The sequence below is a fragment of the Rhinolophus hipposideros genome (assembly GCF_964194185.1).
Source record: "Rhinolophus hipposideros genome assembly, chromosome: 24".
NCBI lineage: Eukaryota > Metazoa > Chordata > Mammalia > Chiroptera > Rhinolophidae > Rhinolophus > Rhinolophus hipposideros.
The window spans coordinates 23198309-23213130 of NC_138070.1; the positions used below are offsets into that span (position 1 = coordinate 23198309).

General features: G+C 50.1%; 2 protein-coding genes across 6 annotated transcripts in view; one reads left to right on the forward strand and one right to left on the reverse strand.

Annotated features, from left to right (window-relative positions):
* The window catches only part of HIRA (histone cell cycle regulator), an 84290-nt gene that overhangs the window by 9816 nt on the left and 59652 nt on the right, over positions 1-14822 (reverse strand). For 3 of the 5 annotated variants that reach the window (XM_081037871.1, XM_081037872.1, XM_081037874.1), the window contains 7 exons: positions 14395-14499; positions 12538-12686; positions 11365-11526; positions 10672-10730; positions 10139-10244; positions 8701-8823; positions 8051-8214 (listed from right to left, as the gene is read on the reverse strand). In XM_081037871.1, the coding sequence (XP_080893997.1) occupies positions 8051-8214; positions 8701-8823; positions 10139-10244; positions 10672-10730; positions 11365-11526; positions 12538-12686; positions 14395-14499 (868 nt within the window). Of the gene's footprint in view, positions 1-5698; positions 5788-8050; positions 8215-8700; positions 8824-10138; positions 10245-10671; positions 10731-11364; positions 11527-12537; positions 12687-14394; positions 14500-14822 lie in introns of all 5 variants that reach the window. The other 2 variants (XM_081037873.1, XM_081037875.1) reach the window with 1 other exon arrangement.
* On the forward strand, positions 960-1933 carry LOC308492681 (zinc finger CCHC-type and RNA-binding motif-containing protein 1). The gene has a single exon (XM_081037876.1). It carries the CDS (start codon positions 1075-1077, stop codon positions 1726-1728), a length of 654 nt encoding a protein of 217 aa, XP_080894002.1. The 5' UTR covers positions 960-1074; the 3' UTR covers positions 1729-1933.

Consider the following 14822-nt stretch of genomic DNA (forward strand, 5'->3'; position numbering starts at 1 on the left):
CTTTACCAGAAAATAAAGGAAATATTGAAAGGAAGACATTTTGATGACATTCGAGACATCAAGCATAATACAACGACAGCTCTGATGGCCATTCCAGAAGAAGAGTTCCAAAACTGCTTTGAAGAGTAGACAAGGCACTAGCATCGGTGCATAGCTTCCCAAGGGGAGTACTTTTAAAGGGGACCGTAGTGATATTCAGCAATGAAGTATGTAGCACTTTTTCTAGGATGAGTTCACGAACTTAATTCTCAGATCTCATATATGCACCACACTTCAGAGCCTCTAAATATATGAAGCAAACATTGTCTGACTTGAAAGGAGAAATAGACAGCTCTAAAATATCCCATTTTCCATAGTGGGTAGAACAGACAGACAAAAGGTCAATAAGGAAACTGAGGATCTGAAAAACAGTATAGATCCATTGGACCTAACAAACATTTATAGAAAACACCGCCCAACAACAGCAGAATTCACATTTTACTCAAGTGCACGTGGAACATGCTCCAGGACAGCCCATATGTTAAGACATAAAACAAATCTCATTAAGTTTGGAAAAACTGAAATCATAAAAGTATATTTTACAATCACAATAGAATGAAACTAGAAATCAACAGCAGAGGAAAACTGGAAAATCCACAAATATGTGGAAATTAAACAACACACTGTTAAAAAACAATGATTCAAAGAAGAAATCACAAGGGAAATGAGAAAATATCCTGAGACAAATGAAAATAAAAACACAACATACCAAAAATAATGGGATGTGGCAAAAGCACTGGTTAGAGAGAAATTTATAGCTATAAGAATCTACAAAGAAGAAAGATCTCAAGTCAATAATACAAACTTCCATCTTAACAAACTAGAAAAATAAAAGTAAACTAAGCCCAAAGCAAGCAGAAGCAAGAAAACCATATATAGGCTGCCGCTAGTGTCTCGTCAGCGGCGCCTGACCCCCCCTCCCGGTGCTCGTGATGCCACGGCCGCTGCCGGGGGTGAGGAATAGTCGTGCCTGAGCACCCCATGAGCCGAGGGTTCGCGCTTTTCTGACCTCCTGGGCCTGGCCCACCTCAAGACATGAGTGGTGGATTGGCCCCGAGCAAAAGCACCGTGTATGTGTCCAACTTGCCCTTTTCCCTGACCAACAATGACTTATATCGGATATTTTCCAAGTATGGCAAAGTTGTAAAGGTTACTATAATGAAAGATAAAGATACCAGGAAGAGTAAAGGGGTTGCATTTATTTTATTTTTGGATAAAGACTCTGCACAAAACTGTACCAGGGCAATAAACAACAAACAGTTATTTGGTAGAGTGATAAAAGCAAGCATTGCTATTGACAATGGAAGAGCAGCTGAGTTCATCCGAAGACGAAACTACTTTGATAAATCTAAGTGTTATGAATGTGGGGAAAGTGGACACTTAAGTTATGCCTGTCCTAAAAATATGCTTGGAGAACGTGAACCTCCAAAGAAGAAAGAGAAAAAGAAAAAAAAGAAAATCCCTGAACCAGAAGAAGAAATTGAAGAAGTAGAAGAAAGTGAAGATGAAGGGGAAGATCCTGCTCTTGACAGCCTCAGTCAGGCCATAGCTTTCCAGCAAGCCAAAATTGAAGAAGAACAAAAAAAATGGAAACCCAGTTCAGGGGGTCCCTCAACATCAGATGATTCTAGACGACCAAGGATAAAGAAAAGCGCATATTTCAGTGATGAGGAGGAACTTAGTGATTAAAATTGTATTTATTATGTAAATATCATTTAATTTTTTTTTTATATCTTGGAGTACCAAGTTTAGTTAGGACTAAAAATTACTTTAAGAATTAAGCATAAGAATACTTAGTACCAAATAATTTTTTACCATAAAATAGTTCAGAGGAAATTGAAGTTTTAAAGTATCATATTTCTGTCTTGCCTTAGCAGAGCAATAAAAATCAAAATTTGCTAATAAAAAAAAAAAAAAAAAAAAAAAAAAGAAAACCATATATAGAGAAAAAATAAATGGAGAATAGAAAAAAGAGAAAATTAAACCAAAAATTAATTATTTGAAAAGATCATCAAAGTTGACAACCTTTTAGCTAGATGGACTAAGAAAAAAAACTAGAAGACTAAATAACGACAATTAGAAATGAAATAGGGACGTTTAAACTCTTGCCACAAAAACAAAAGGGATTATAAGTAAGAGAATATTACGGACAATTTTACACAAACAAATTGGATAACCTACATAAAATGGACAAATTCCTAAAAACACACAACCTACCAAGACTGAATCATGAAAAAATAGAAAATCCAAACAGACCTATAACTAGCAAGGAGATTGAATCAGTAATCGAAAACCTCCTAACAAAAAAGCCTAGGATTGACCAGATGGCTTCACTGGTGAATTTTATCAAACATTTACATAAAGAAGAATTAACAGTCCTCCATTCTTTCAAAGATGGCAGCTTAGTGCCTCAACCCTCTGCTTCCTGTCTTCCTCCTATGCACACTGAGCCATGATCCTTGAGGGAAAGCTGAATTTCTGGGGTCCCCTAAGGTGCACTGGCAGCTCCTATCACAAAGCAATTTCCCCAATATACAAAGAATTCCTACAAACTACTCTGTAGGAATTTTGTCATGGATTTGCTCATGGACCATGAGCAGACTCGCTATTTTAGGCAGTTCACAGGAGGTGGAAAGCAGGTGGGACCAAACTGACGATACCCCTGGGAGGGAAGCCACAGACTCTTCTGGGCAAATCGCCAAATGAAGTGTCCCGCTTAGAGATGGCAAAAACAAACAACAGGAGTGAGTGAGAAAAGAGTACAGGGCCATGAATTGGTGGCCTGTCTGTGCCCCTTTCCCCCTGCACCACACTGGCCTAGAATACTTACCTTTAGACTGAGACAGAGAACTGCTAGGTAGAGCTTTTTTTTGCTGACATCTCAGGCTAAGGTCCCAGAGTGACAGCTGGGTCACAGAATAAAGCCTTACAACCTGGCCTGCGGGAGGGGTTAGTTGGCCACATGCCTACCTGTCTCCTACCCAAGCGGATGGCGCACCAGGCTGCCCTAGAGGTGAGGTGTGCTAGGAAAACAGCTCTACGCTAGCAGGTAATTCAGAAAAACCCTTCCCATTGAGAATGGGGATAAAGCTGGACAAATAGAAACAGACCGCACAGAGCTAATGTGCTAGTGATGAAGGATTGAGCTGGGGAGTAGGGAGGGTAGAAATCCAGAGGGACACCTTTGCCTTGGCAGCATTACAGATGACGAAGCTGAGCAGAGCTTCTACCAGACTCGAGGGCCTAGGGGAACCAAAGCAGGGGCATAGGGGCCATGAAAAGCGGGGTTCCTGGTAAATCACCCCTCCTTTGTAGGGGCACCCCTAAATGCACTTTAGAATAAGGGCAGACTGGTAGTCAATCAGTCCCTGCACCAACTAGTACCCAGCTTTGAGTCCCCAGGCAGTGCGGAGACCTTAATCCCTGACCTAGGTTTAGGGGCCCTTGCAGGGCTGGGGCCCAGAACTGGCAGCAGCCAATCAAACTGCTCTGCTGAGAAGGTAACGTCACTGAGGCCTCAAAGCATTTCTACAAATAATTTTCAAATACCAAGTCCAGCAGACAGTTTAAAATAACTAGTACTATAAGGAGATAAGACAATATGAATGAGAATCAGCAGAAACATTTCTATGAACTAGAAATAGATCCACAAGGGCTCCTGATATTAGAACTATGCTCAAACAGATAAAAGACTAAATTGAAAATTTAAAACTATAAAAAAAAATACAGCAGATTCCAAAAAGAGAGGACTTCACATCTCTATGATGATGGGAAAATGGGAGGGAATATAATCAAAGAGAATCTAGGAAAATCCACAGAATGAATGAAAGACAGACTTGGAGTTTTGTGCAACTGCAAAACACCAAGAGAGGATCCCAAAAGAACTTACAAAGCAATGGAAATCAGATTTGTGGCAGAGTTTTTAGCAACAACAGTGGATGCTAAAATTCTGCGGCACAATACATTTCAAAGCTCTAAGGGGAACTGATTTTGAACCTAAGACTTTATAAGCCAACCAAATTAGATCTATTGCAACAAAATAAAAATGGAATAATAGAGGCCAAGTACACACCAGGATGTTAAGAGCCTTGTGAAACTGGCCCTCCAATCTTTCACTCTCCCTTTGCCATTCTGCTCAGCTGTTCCTTTTATGTTGCAAGACACTCCCACCCCCACCACCACCACTCATGCCTTAGGGCCTTTGTACTTGCAGTTCCCTTTGCCTGTATATTCTCCCAAATATCTGTGGGGCTTTATCCCTCACCTTTTCTGGTCTCTGCTCAGTTAGTCATTAGGTCTTCCTTGATTACCCAGTTTAAAATAGCATCCTGCCAGTACTCCATATCCCCCTGCCCTCCATTTTTCTCCCGTAGTACCCATTCCCACACAACACATTATATAGACTTGTTCATTTGTTTGGAATCTGCCTTCTCCACAAGCATGAACATCCATGAAGGCGGGCCCGTTGGCCTCTGTCACTGTTGCCTGCCCTATCCCTAGACCACGCCTGGCCAGAGAAGGCGCTCTATCAGTATTTGCTCCGCGACTGAATGAAGCAGTGGAGCAACCTCTTAGACCCACAACGTCTCCCATCCCTCATCACCCTGCTCCTTTTGCAATTCAATCAATGCACTAGCACCCACCTGTGCAAGCCAGAAGTAGCTGGAGGTGACTGCATGTTCATTATTCTCTTCCTTACCTACTTCTCATCCAACCACCCACACACCAAGTCTTGTTGGTTCTGCCTCCAAAATACACCTTGAATCTCCTTTCCCCCTTCATAGGCGTCAAATGGATCCAAATCACCGTCATCTACTGCTGGGACTGGCAAAACACAAGCCCTGACCGGTTTTCTCTGTCGGGTCACGCCCCCTCCGCGGACCGGTCTCTGTCGGGTCACGCCCCCTCCACGGACCGGTCTCTGCAAGGTCACGCCCCCTCCACGGACCTGTATGTGCTGGTTCACATCACCTTCAACGGCTCCCACTGCCTAGACTAGAAATCCAGCTCCTCACAAGCTTGCCGTAGTCTACGTCCTGCTCACTTCCTTTGCCTCCTTTCACCCTCTTTTGTGCCTGTGTCCCCGCCACAGCGGCCTCCCGGCACCAAGCCCCCCTTGCACCTATTACCACCTGGTAGGAAATGCTCCCCAGGGCGTGCAGAGCTGGCTCATTCTTAACCTCGGGTTTCCTCCTCAAAGCCCTCTTCCGAGGTCGTCCCTGGCAACCCTTTCCTAGGCACCCTTGTCCTACCGCGCTGCTTACTTCCTTCTTAGCATAAGCCATCTAGCTTGTCTAAATCTATCTTGTTGACTAAATTGCTTACTTGCTTACGTCTGCCTCCCTACCAGACTGTGAGCTCCAGAAAGGCAGGGAAGGGTTTTTCATCTTCACTACTGAACAAACCCGCAGCCTCGGGCAGGCAGCTTTCCTCAGCACAGGTGCGTGGCTGACGCTTCCTAGGCCTGCCGTCAAGGGCCCAGCTCCTGCTAGACCGTGCAGTGTTGGCATCTCACCAGCTCACTGATGCTGGGATCCAAGGCAGTGTGCTGGAGACGTCTGATGGGGAAGAATTTTAAAGCACTTTGGCTTCCTTTTTAAATCTCCACCTTCACTTTTCAAGAGAGAATTCTTGCAGCAAGAATGAAAGCAGCACCTACCACTACCGTTGACTCCCACTGGCTTCCAGTGGAGTAGTGAACCGGACCCAGTAAGTCCTTGCATATTTCTCGGAGTCGGTATTCAAACCCTAATTACAGAAAAAAACAAAAGAACAAAAACAAAACAAAACAAAACAGAAATAGGAACACATTACAAAAAGAAATAAAAAATCAAGAATATGCTAAGTTGTTGTGTACCTCAAAACAGAATGAACAAATGCTTATTTTGTTGCCTTCGACGGGCAAAATACCTCTTGCATCTCTCTCAGTTTGGGGCTCTGAGACCCATAATGACAGATTCTCACTCATTCACCCACTCCCTTGACAATGTATGCAGACGCCCCTGTGTGTGCTGGGCTCATGGGAAAAATAAGACATGGCCAGCTCCGGGATGAACTCCCTAAGGTGATGGGAAAAAAAATGGGAAATTGTAGGAGGGGAGAGGGCTAGTCAGATTTGTTTGAGAGAAGACATTTTGGCAGCCAGTGTGAGAGATCAGCAGGGTCAGCAGGCAGCCTTCAGGAGGTAAGAGATGGCAAGGGTATGAGTTTAGACTGAGTAGGTGGTGACTGGGCAGAGATGGCAAAAGAAGGCTAGGGCCTGTCAACTCAAGGGTTATGGGCATAGCCAGGTGGATTGCCAAAAATGCTGAAGGCAGGTCTGGGGGGTCTGTCAGCACTGGGGGCAGCTGAAGCCATAGGGAATATATGAAATCACCCGAAGATGAGGGTAGAGAATAAGAGGATGAAGCTGGAATCTGAGGAATTTCAGAAATGTGTGGGGTCTCCCTTTAAAACTTGGGTTTTCCTTTTACGGTTGAGGAAGCAAGGGAGAGAGGGGGTGATTTGTGGATACTGGAACAGACATGTGGAAGATGGAAAAAGAGAAGCAAGCAGCAGAAGTGATCCCACAAATGGGGGATGGATTGCCAGAGGAGGCAGCGATTTTATGCAGGCCATCAGGGTGAGTCCTGATCAGCACCAAGGATGAAGCAAAGCAGAGAGGAACCAGAGGAGGGATTTTTCTCAGGGGAGTGGGGTATGAGGCCCAGGTGTCACTGGATCATCCCAGCAAAGGGGTGAGAGCTTGGGAAATTGAGTATTAGAATAGACCACACATGCTGGGCAACCACACAGACCGGTGGGAAGGGTGAGCATCAAACTCATCACTGGAGTCAGCTGGGGAGGGGCAAGGGGCTTTGAGTTGGTCAGCCATGTCTGTTGTCATCAGCGGTAGATTTATACTCATAATTATATATTGCAAGGTGTATATATGCATGAAGTTGCATCAGAGGCAACATGATGTGTGCTAAGAGTTACATTTGTAGGGATTTGGCATGACTTTTTATCTTCTCTATACTTAATTTATTTTTCTCTAAATCATAAACAAAATGAGGAGGGTGATGTCAAAAGCTAAGCACAGCCAGGAAAGGCTGTGGGGGAGACTGCTCTGTAACCTGCATACCGTGTATCCCCAAAAATAAGCCTTAGCTGGACCATCAGCTCTAATGCGTCTTTTGGAGCAAAAATTAATATAAGACGGGGTCTTATAGTAAAATAAGACTGGGTCTTACATTAATTTTTGCTCCAAAAAACACATTAGAGCTCATGGTCCGGCTAGGTCTTATTTTTGGGGAAACACGGTAGTGACACAGGGAGAACTGTGGGAGGGCCACTCCCCAGGCCACAGTCCTGAAGGCCAAGCTCAAGCAGGAGGAAGGCTGGTAAGGTAGACTCCATGCTTGCCTAGCAGAAAGATGAGAGGCTTTGGAGGTTACCCCAAAACAGGACGGCCAACTCTTGTAGCACACCTTGCTTTCTGCTGACCAACAGGGGTATACACTGTGGAGTGGCCACAGGTGCTGAGGGAGCCCTGGCAGGGACAGGTGGGCTAGAGGGACACAGGAGGTGCTGGACAGCAGGCTGGCCCTTCCAGGGCAGGAGGGGGCTCAGAAAAGGAAGAGGAATACAGGCACACTGGACACTGCAAGCAGACACCCTCCCTTGGGGTGACCAGCCTGCTCACCACAGATGCTACCAGGGCGTAAGGGAGGGCAGAGGTCTGAGCATCGCATTTGTATGTCTTCCCAGGAGTCCTCTGCACCCACCCCCTCCCACTGCCAATCCTGCTGGCCCTTGGGGAATACTCAGGGCCTGTAATGGGACTGGACGCCTGCTGAGCTGCCCTGATCATGGGACCTCTGGGATGACCATGGGAGACCAGGAGGAAAAGGAGTGCAGAGAGCCCTAGGCCACTGCACCTCTGCCCTGATTCACGGGCTTTCAGAAGGGTTGTGTTGGGACAGGGATTGAGCTGGGCCCAGGGGGGTGGAGGGGCCACCAGGAACCTCACCTTCATTCACAAGGTACCGTGCATAGAGGAGGAGCCAATGGCGGTACTCATGGCTGGACTGCAGGGTGAGTGCTGCTGCGACCTGGTTTTCCAGGTAGGCCAGGGTGGTCTCCTGCTGTACCACGTGAGGCACGGAGAAGAGCCGGGCTGCCTGCCTCCCAGAACTGCAGAGACCGGCAGGGTACACATCATGAAGCAGTGGGCACTGCACTGAGCAGGCGGCTCCCACCATGCGCCCAGGGCACCAGCAAGGAGCCAGCAGGGTGCAGAGAGACTCCAGGCTGGCCCACCCATCCCCACATCCCAGCTGTGGACCTCCTACATGCTCTGGCATCCCAGGTGTACCCACCCTGCACCTGCCATTTAGGCCTGAGGTGACAGGCCGAAGGCCCAGATCCCCAACCAAACTACTGCCCAATGTGGGTATCCATGACCCATAGTATCTCAGACTGCCATCTGGGCCCTGAAGTAACGGGCTTGCATTCCAGCACCCTGAGACACTACCCAACGTGGGCCTACAACTGTTGGCACCCACAGCCTGCCTATGCTGAGCATCAGATGGGCACAGGACACAGCAATCAAGAGGGCTGGCCTGGGTGGGACTGGATTTGCATGACCCCACTACCTCTCCCAGCACTCGGGTCACCTACGTGGAGGCACGGCCCTGGACTATGGCTAAGGGTCCCGAGCACAGCATGGCGTCCTGGGGAGGCAGGCTGCTCCTGAAGTCCGCACACTGGGCCAGGGAGTCCTGCTTGTCAGAAACCAGGTTCCTGGGGAGGCAAAGGCAAGAACTGAGCTCAGGAAACGAGGAGGTCCCCCAGAAGAGGCTGGCGGCAAGGCCGCCGAGGAGCCAGTGCCATGTGACCTGTTGCCAGAACACCAGTGAGGGCTGAGTGTCACTGTATTCTCACGACAGGCCCTTCATGAACAGGTTTCCTAACAAAGGAACATGAATGCCAGCGCAGGCCACTGACAGGGCTCTTGCCGTGCACACATCAGCCCTGCGGGCTTGGTTCCTGGGGACGGGGTTGCCTATTTGTGAAGTGTCCTGGAAATGCCCGCCTGCCCAGGGGCCCATATGGCCCAGCCCTTGGAAGCTGGGAGGAATGCCAGGGCTCCAGCATTCTTGTGCCTGGCACAGCCTGCCAGCCAGTCAGCTCTTTGTCCTCTCCAGACCCTTCACATCTTTATAAAGAAAACATTCTTCACATACTTTTCAAACAGCCAGATGCCTTTGTAAATGTGTACAAAATGCAAAGGGTCAACATTTCCCTTCTTAAATAGCTGGCTTGTTTCCATTTTTACAGTAATCACACATAATACACAACATTTGGCAATTTGGAGGAGCAGGTGGTGGGGAGTTTTTGGATTGTTTTGTTTTTTAACTCAAAAAAGAGATCTTAGTGTGGGATAAACTTGTGCCTGGCAACTCGGAACAGAAGTGCTGGAAGGCGGCCAGCTTGGGTCTGAAGGACCAAAGACACAGGCAGAAGGAGAGTTTTTCGGAGTGGCTGGTACACACTGTATGCAGTTTACATGTCTGGGTTAAGATCTCTGATGTATAAAGAGATTTTACAAATAGAGAAAAGGGCTCCAAATTCCAAAACGGACAGGGAAAGGAACAGACCATCATACGTGGTGACCGTGCAACCTTACTAATTCACAAACGCAGCTGCAAGTGCTATTGGACACCTCATAAGCTATAAAATTGACCAGTGCTGAAAAAGCTATTGTGACTCCCCTACACTGATGACACCTAATGGGGCCAGGCTGAAAATATATATTTACAACCATAAAAATCTTCAAATGCTTATCCCAAAGTGACCCCAGAGAACAATTCAGACAAAGGAAAGTACCCCTGTGCATGGGTTCTGAGGGCAGAGAGGCTGTGGGCCACCAGCCTCTCAAGGGGACAGTGGGACCTGTATAGGTTTGAGCTCTGTCCCCTCCAGCAGACAGAGCCCACTCTCAGGAGAAGCCGAGACAGGCAGGCCTGACCACCAGGACAGCCTCTGCTTGCTGTTCTGGGCTCTAGCTCAGACGGACACTCTCCCGGGGGGCTGGGCCAGGGGCTGACTTGCTTACCATGTAGAAAGTGATGGATTAAAGCAATATGCCTTCCCATCGGACAGGTTCATCACTGGGATTCCGTGCTGCGTCAGCAAGATCTGTGACACCGTCATATCACTTCCTGGGGAGATGTCAAGAGAATGGGTTCCGAGTGTGTTCTGATCACCAAGTGGTTGCACATGCACCAAAGGAGAAATCTGAGCCATAGCTCCCACAGGCCCAGGAATAGGCACCGTAATACTGACTCAGCAACGAAGGAGTCTCTGCCCTGCTCTGCAACTGCTATTCTCACTGCCACCCACCAGGTTCTTTCTGTCTTTTTGTCACCTTGCAAGGACCCATTCAGATATGCCCCAGAGAGACTATAGCTCCTTGCAACGTAACTGCAACCCCCTGCCACAATGAATACGCTGGGCTGGGCCCAGAGCCTGGCTATGGTTCTCTGTCTAGGCTGAGGGGGCCCTTGCATGTCAGACCTGGGACTTGAGCTGCCCTGCCCTACCCCCTGTCCACCCACAGGGGACCATGGGCGGCCCACTGCCGGTTACCTGCCAAGATGGAGTGTAGAGACTCTTCTTTTACCACAACCACCTGTCTGTGAACATCCCTAGGATGAGATAGGAACAGTTTACTCTCCAGTCTGTGTAAATGCATCAGAGCGCACCTCGGTGCTCAGACTCCTGCTCCACGATCCCTGGTGCACACCAGCCCGGCCTCCCGAGAGGGGCTCTGGCCTAAAAGTGGCTTCTGCTCCCATGTGCCACTCTACTCCCTCCACACAAGTCTATAGTAGAGGGCTTAGGCAACAGAGCTGTGGGGCTCGCCACGAATGCCACGCCAACTTTGGAAGATGTATGGCCATGCTGTGCAGCTAAGATCCCATTTCTAATTAACCCCACATAAGGACCCTGGCACATGCAATTAGGCATTGTGATCTATCATGTGGTTTGCTCCTATATGAATGGCGGCAGGGGTGGGCAGCCTGCCCCACTTCCACTTGCATCCCACTTCCCGCCCCCACCCCTACCCCCCGCCCCCCCACATACAGGGTGGCCATCACAAGCAATTTTCGACTGCTCAGGGTCTCTTTGGCTGGCAAGACCTCCATGCCAGCAGGGCCGAAGGGCACGTCTACTAAGTGGCCTCCTCCACTGCCTTCCTTGTCCCTGCAGCAAAGGGGAACCTGCACAGCCTCCTCCTGCCCTGCCTGGAGCCAACCTCAGCCCAGGCCTGTGTCTTACCAGACAGACAGTGTGGCTGCAGCAGTGAGTGCCATGACATAGGAGCCCGTGCAGTGCAACGTGGAGATTGGGGATGGCAGGAGGATGGGAGGGAGGAGGCGGCGACCACAGGTAGAGAACACTGACAGCATCCTCTTTTCACAGGCGACACACACCACGTCACTGAGAAGGCAGAGAGGGGACAGATGTCAGGAAGGTCAGGTGCTGTGGCAGAGGCAGCAGCCCCAAGATGCAGAGCCTTCCCTCTGCCTGCACCTGCGCCTGCGCGTGGGCAGCAGCAGGAGAGGCAGGGACAGGGCCTGCCATGAAGACTGGGGCAGGGCGCAGCAGCAGGGCTGGCGGAACGTGAGACCCCTCTTTAGAGACAGTTTTCCTCCCCACCGATGCTGCTCAAGCTTTTCTGAGCTCGCCCTAATGCTGACCATGGGGTAGGTGCTTCAGGGGATCTCTGCACTGACGGAGGCCCAGAAAGCACACCTTACTCCTCACGTGAGGCCACACAGCACCCACTTGACAGTCTCCTGGCTACAACTAGCCAGACTAGTCCTGAGGAGGCCACTGCCAAGACAGGCCAGGAGAAGTGTGGGAATGATGGAGTGCGTCTCCATGGGGACAGCCAGCTGTGTGCTCAGAAGGCCTTTCCACCTGAGGTATGAGAGGATCGTGCAGGGACAGCTTCGAAGGATCACAGCCCGGGAGACACTGGATGTCTAACACTGAATTAAGGTCTTCCCGCTACGTGCAGAACCTCAGAAGGACTGAGCTGGGGACTCAGGGGACAGTCAGAAATCTATCCTGACCTCCTTGGATTAAAATCCACGGTTCAGAGAAAGAACCAGCCCAAGTCAGAGACTCAGCCTAGAACCTGAGACTTCAGGAATCTGGCCAGACAAGGGAATCAGAACACCTGGGTGGAAATCCCAGCTTGGGTGAGCCTCTAGGACCCAAGCTGTTTCCCCACCTGTTCCATGGGGATGACGCCAACTTCACTGGGTGTTACGGGGACTGAGATGGAAGCCGCATACACTCAGGCTGGAGAAGACCTAGTGCAGGCCCGCATGGGAGCCAGCACGTGGGGGCAGCGAATCCCCCAGGCAGCAACAGCACTACACAGCGCTGCACAGTGCTTACTTCACATGAAAAGCTGGGCCAGGCGAAGACCCTCACCCTTACCAGCTACCAGCGGCAGTGAGGATCCGGCTGGTGAGCACCGTCTCCCACTCCTTCCCTTCCCGGTTACACTTCAAGCGGCTCAGCTTCACTCCTCCCACAGCTGTCACTTCATTCTCCACCTCAATGTACATGGAGGGGTCGGAGCTCACCTGAACGGAGGAAAGCAAACAACAGTCTTTTCAGGCAATAGTGAGCCCACCAGATTTGGGTGAAGAACAGGGGAGATGCTTAGAGGCCCGCGGCCTGGGCCTGAGGCCGGGGGAAGACACAAGAGACAGACAGAGCTGGCTGGCCAACAGAAGGGTAGTGGTGGGGGCAGTAACAAGACGGAGGGCAGGAGGGCTGGATGTATGGCCCATCAGGGCAGAAAGAATGCTGGGAGCTGGTTTGTGCCTGTCATCCATACAACAGAACAGAGTAGTGGTGTCAGAGCTAAAGTTCCCAGAGCCTTCTAAACCACCACCTCCTCTCACAAGGGAGGATGCAGAAAAGGCACATGACTTGTCCACGAGCACACTCCAAGGGACCACAGCCAGCTGGGGACAGAGCTGGGAGTGAGACATGGGTCTCTTGCCTCCTACTTGATTGTCTTCAAAGATTGCAGTGCTTGGCAATAACAGTCTGTGCCAGTGCCTGAAGGAAAAGCCTAGAAAACCCAGAGTCCTCTCTAGTTCCTCTGGTAGTGAGCCCCGGTCTGCTTATCAGAGCCCAACCTCACGGGAGTGTCCCCGGAAGAGCACGTGTAGAAGTGCTTAGTTTAGTGCCTGGCTCCACATCGGCTCAGCCCCATCTTTCATGTCCAAGGAGATGACTAACAGATATTCTGTACGGAAAACCAGGCAGAATGGTTTAACAGTGTGCACTCACGTGGCCACGCAAGTGGGTGGGTGGGGGCAGAGGGCCATATATGGCCGGGAACCAGGCTCCCTTCACAGGCCTCCAGAAACCAAGTACGGCCCCACGCAGCACTCAGTGGTGAAGCCCCAGGAGAAGGTGGAGGAGTTTGGGAGCAGGGGTTGTGCGCCCTGCCTCTGCTCACATCAACAAAAACAATCCACGTGGGTCCCTGCCCTTAGGCCCAGCAGGCTCTGTGGCAGGAAGGGCAAACACGTGCTCTCCAGCACCGCATGAGGACCAAGCTGGATTACAGTGTGCGGCCAGTGGGAAGTGACCTGCATATGAGGTCCTAAAAAGTTTCCCACTGATGTACAACCTGAGCTGAGGTACAAAGGGTGTGAGGTGACAGCATGTGCAAAGGTCTTGCACAGGTGCTGGACTGAGTGACTACTGAGCCTCTGGGTATAAAGGATTATTTGCTCTAAAATAATAATAAAACTGGGTTTTGAACAAGCACATGGTTACAAGCTTCCACTCTGAGCGCTCAAATAGCTGTGATGACAACTCCATGCTGGGCTCTGGGAAGTGAACAGGGCCAGTGGGCTGGTCGGGAGACAGGCCACTACCACACAGTCCAATGGGCAGCGAGCCTGAGGCTGCCCAGGGCCGAGTATGGAGCGCAAGGAAGCTTCCAGGATGAGGGACACGTGAGACAAGTCTTGAAGGAGCTGGCCATCCAGAAGATGGCAGCAAGGACTATGACAGGAAAAGCCACACAGGAGAAAATTGGGGTAAGGGGTGGGAGGAACAAGGGGGCTCCTGGAGAAGAACCTAGTGATCTTGCTGATAAGACTGGTGGTTTCCCTGATCAACTACAACTTCCGGCAGAAGGTGATGGAGGGCCACTGGAAAGTAGCCCTGTCTATGACATTTCAGGGTTTATACTGGGGGAGAAAGGAGAGAGAGAGAAGGAGAAGAGGAGGGGGCGGGGGGTGAGGGAGAGGCAGGAAGCCTGCTTACCTGGAGGGTGAATGCTCTCTGGGGGCCAGGCATGGGCAGCTTCAGTGCAGGGGCTGGTACAGACAAACACACGGTGTCCTTCTCTGTGGTCAGGGCAGCTGGGGACTGCAAGAGCAGAAATGTCCCTGAGCCCCTTCCCAGCACTGTAGGGCAGTGTCAGGTAAAGGCGAGTCACCTCAGGTGAGGTGGGCCTGCTCCCCAGGCCCTCCCACCCACTCTGCAAGGACAACCGTGCAGATGAACAGTCCAGTGATCCCACCTTACAGGTGAGGTGGCCGACGCCAGGGGGACGTTCAGGCAGGCCTCCATGCCACCGCCAGGGGAATGCATGCCTAAGCAGCTGTTCCTACACTGATAAGGCCCAATGCCACCCTTCTCCCTTCTTCCACTTGGGCACATGCAGACTCGAGCACTGCGCTAGCCCAACA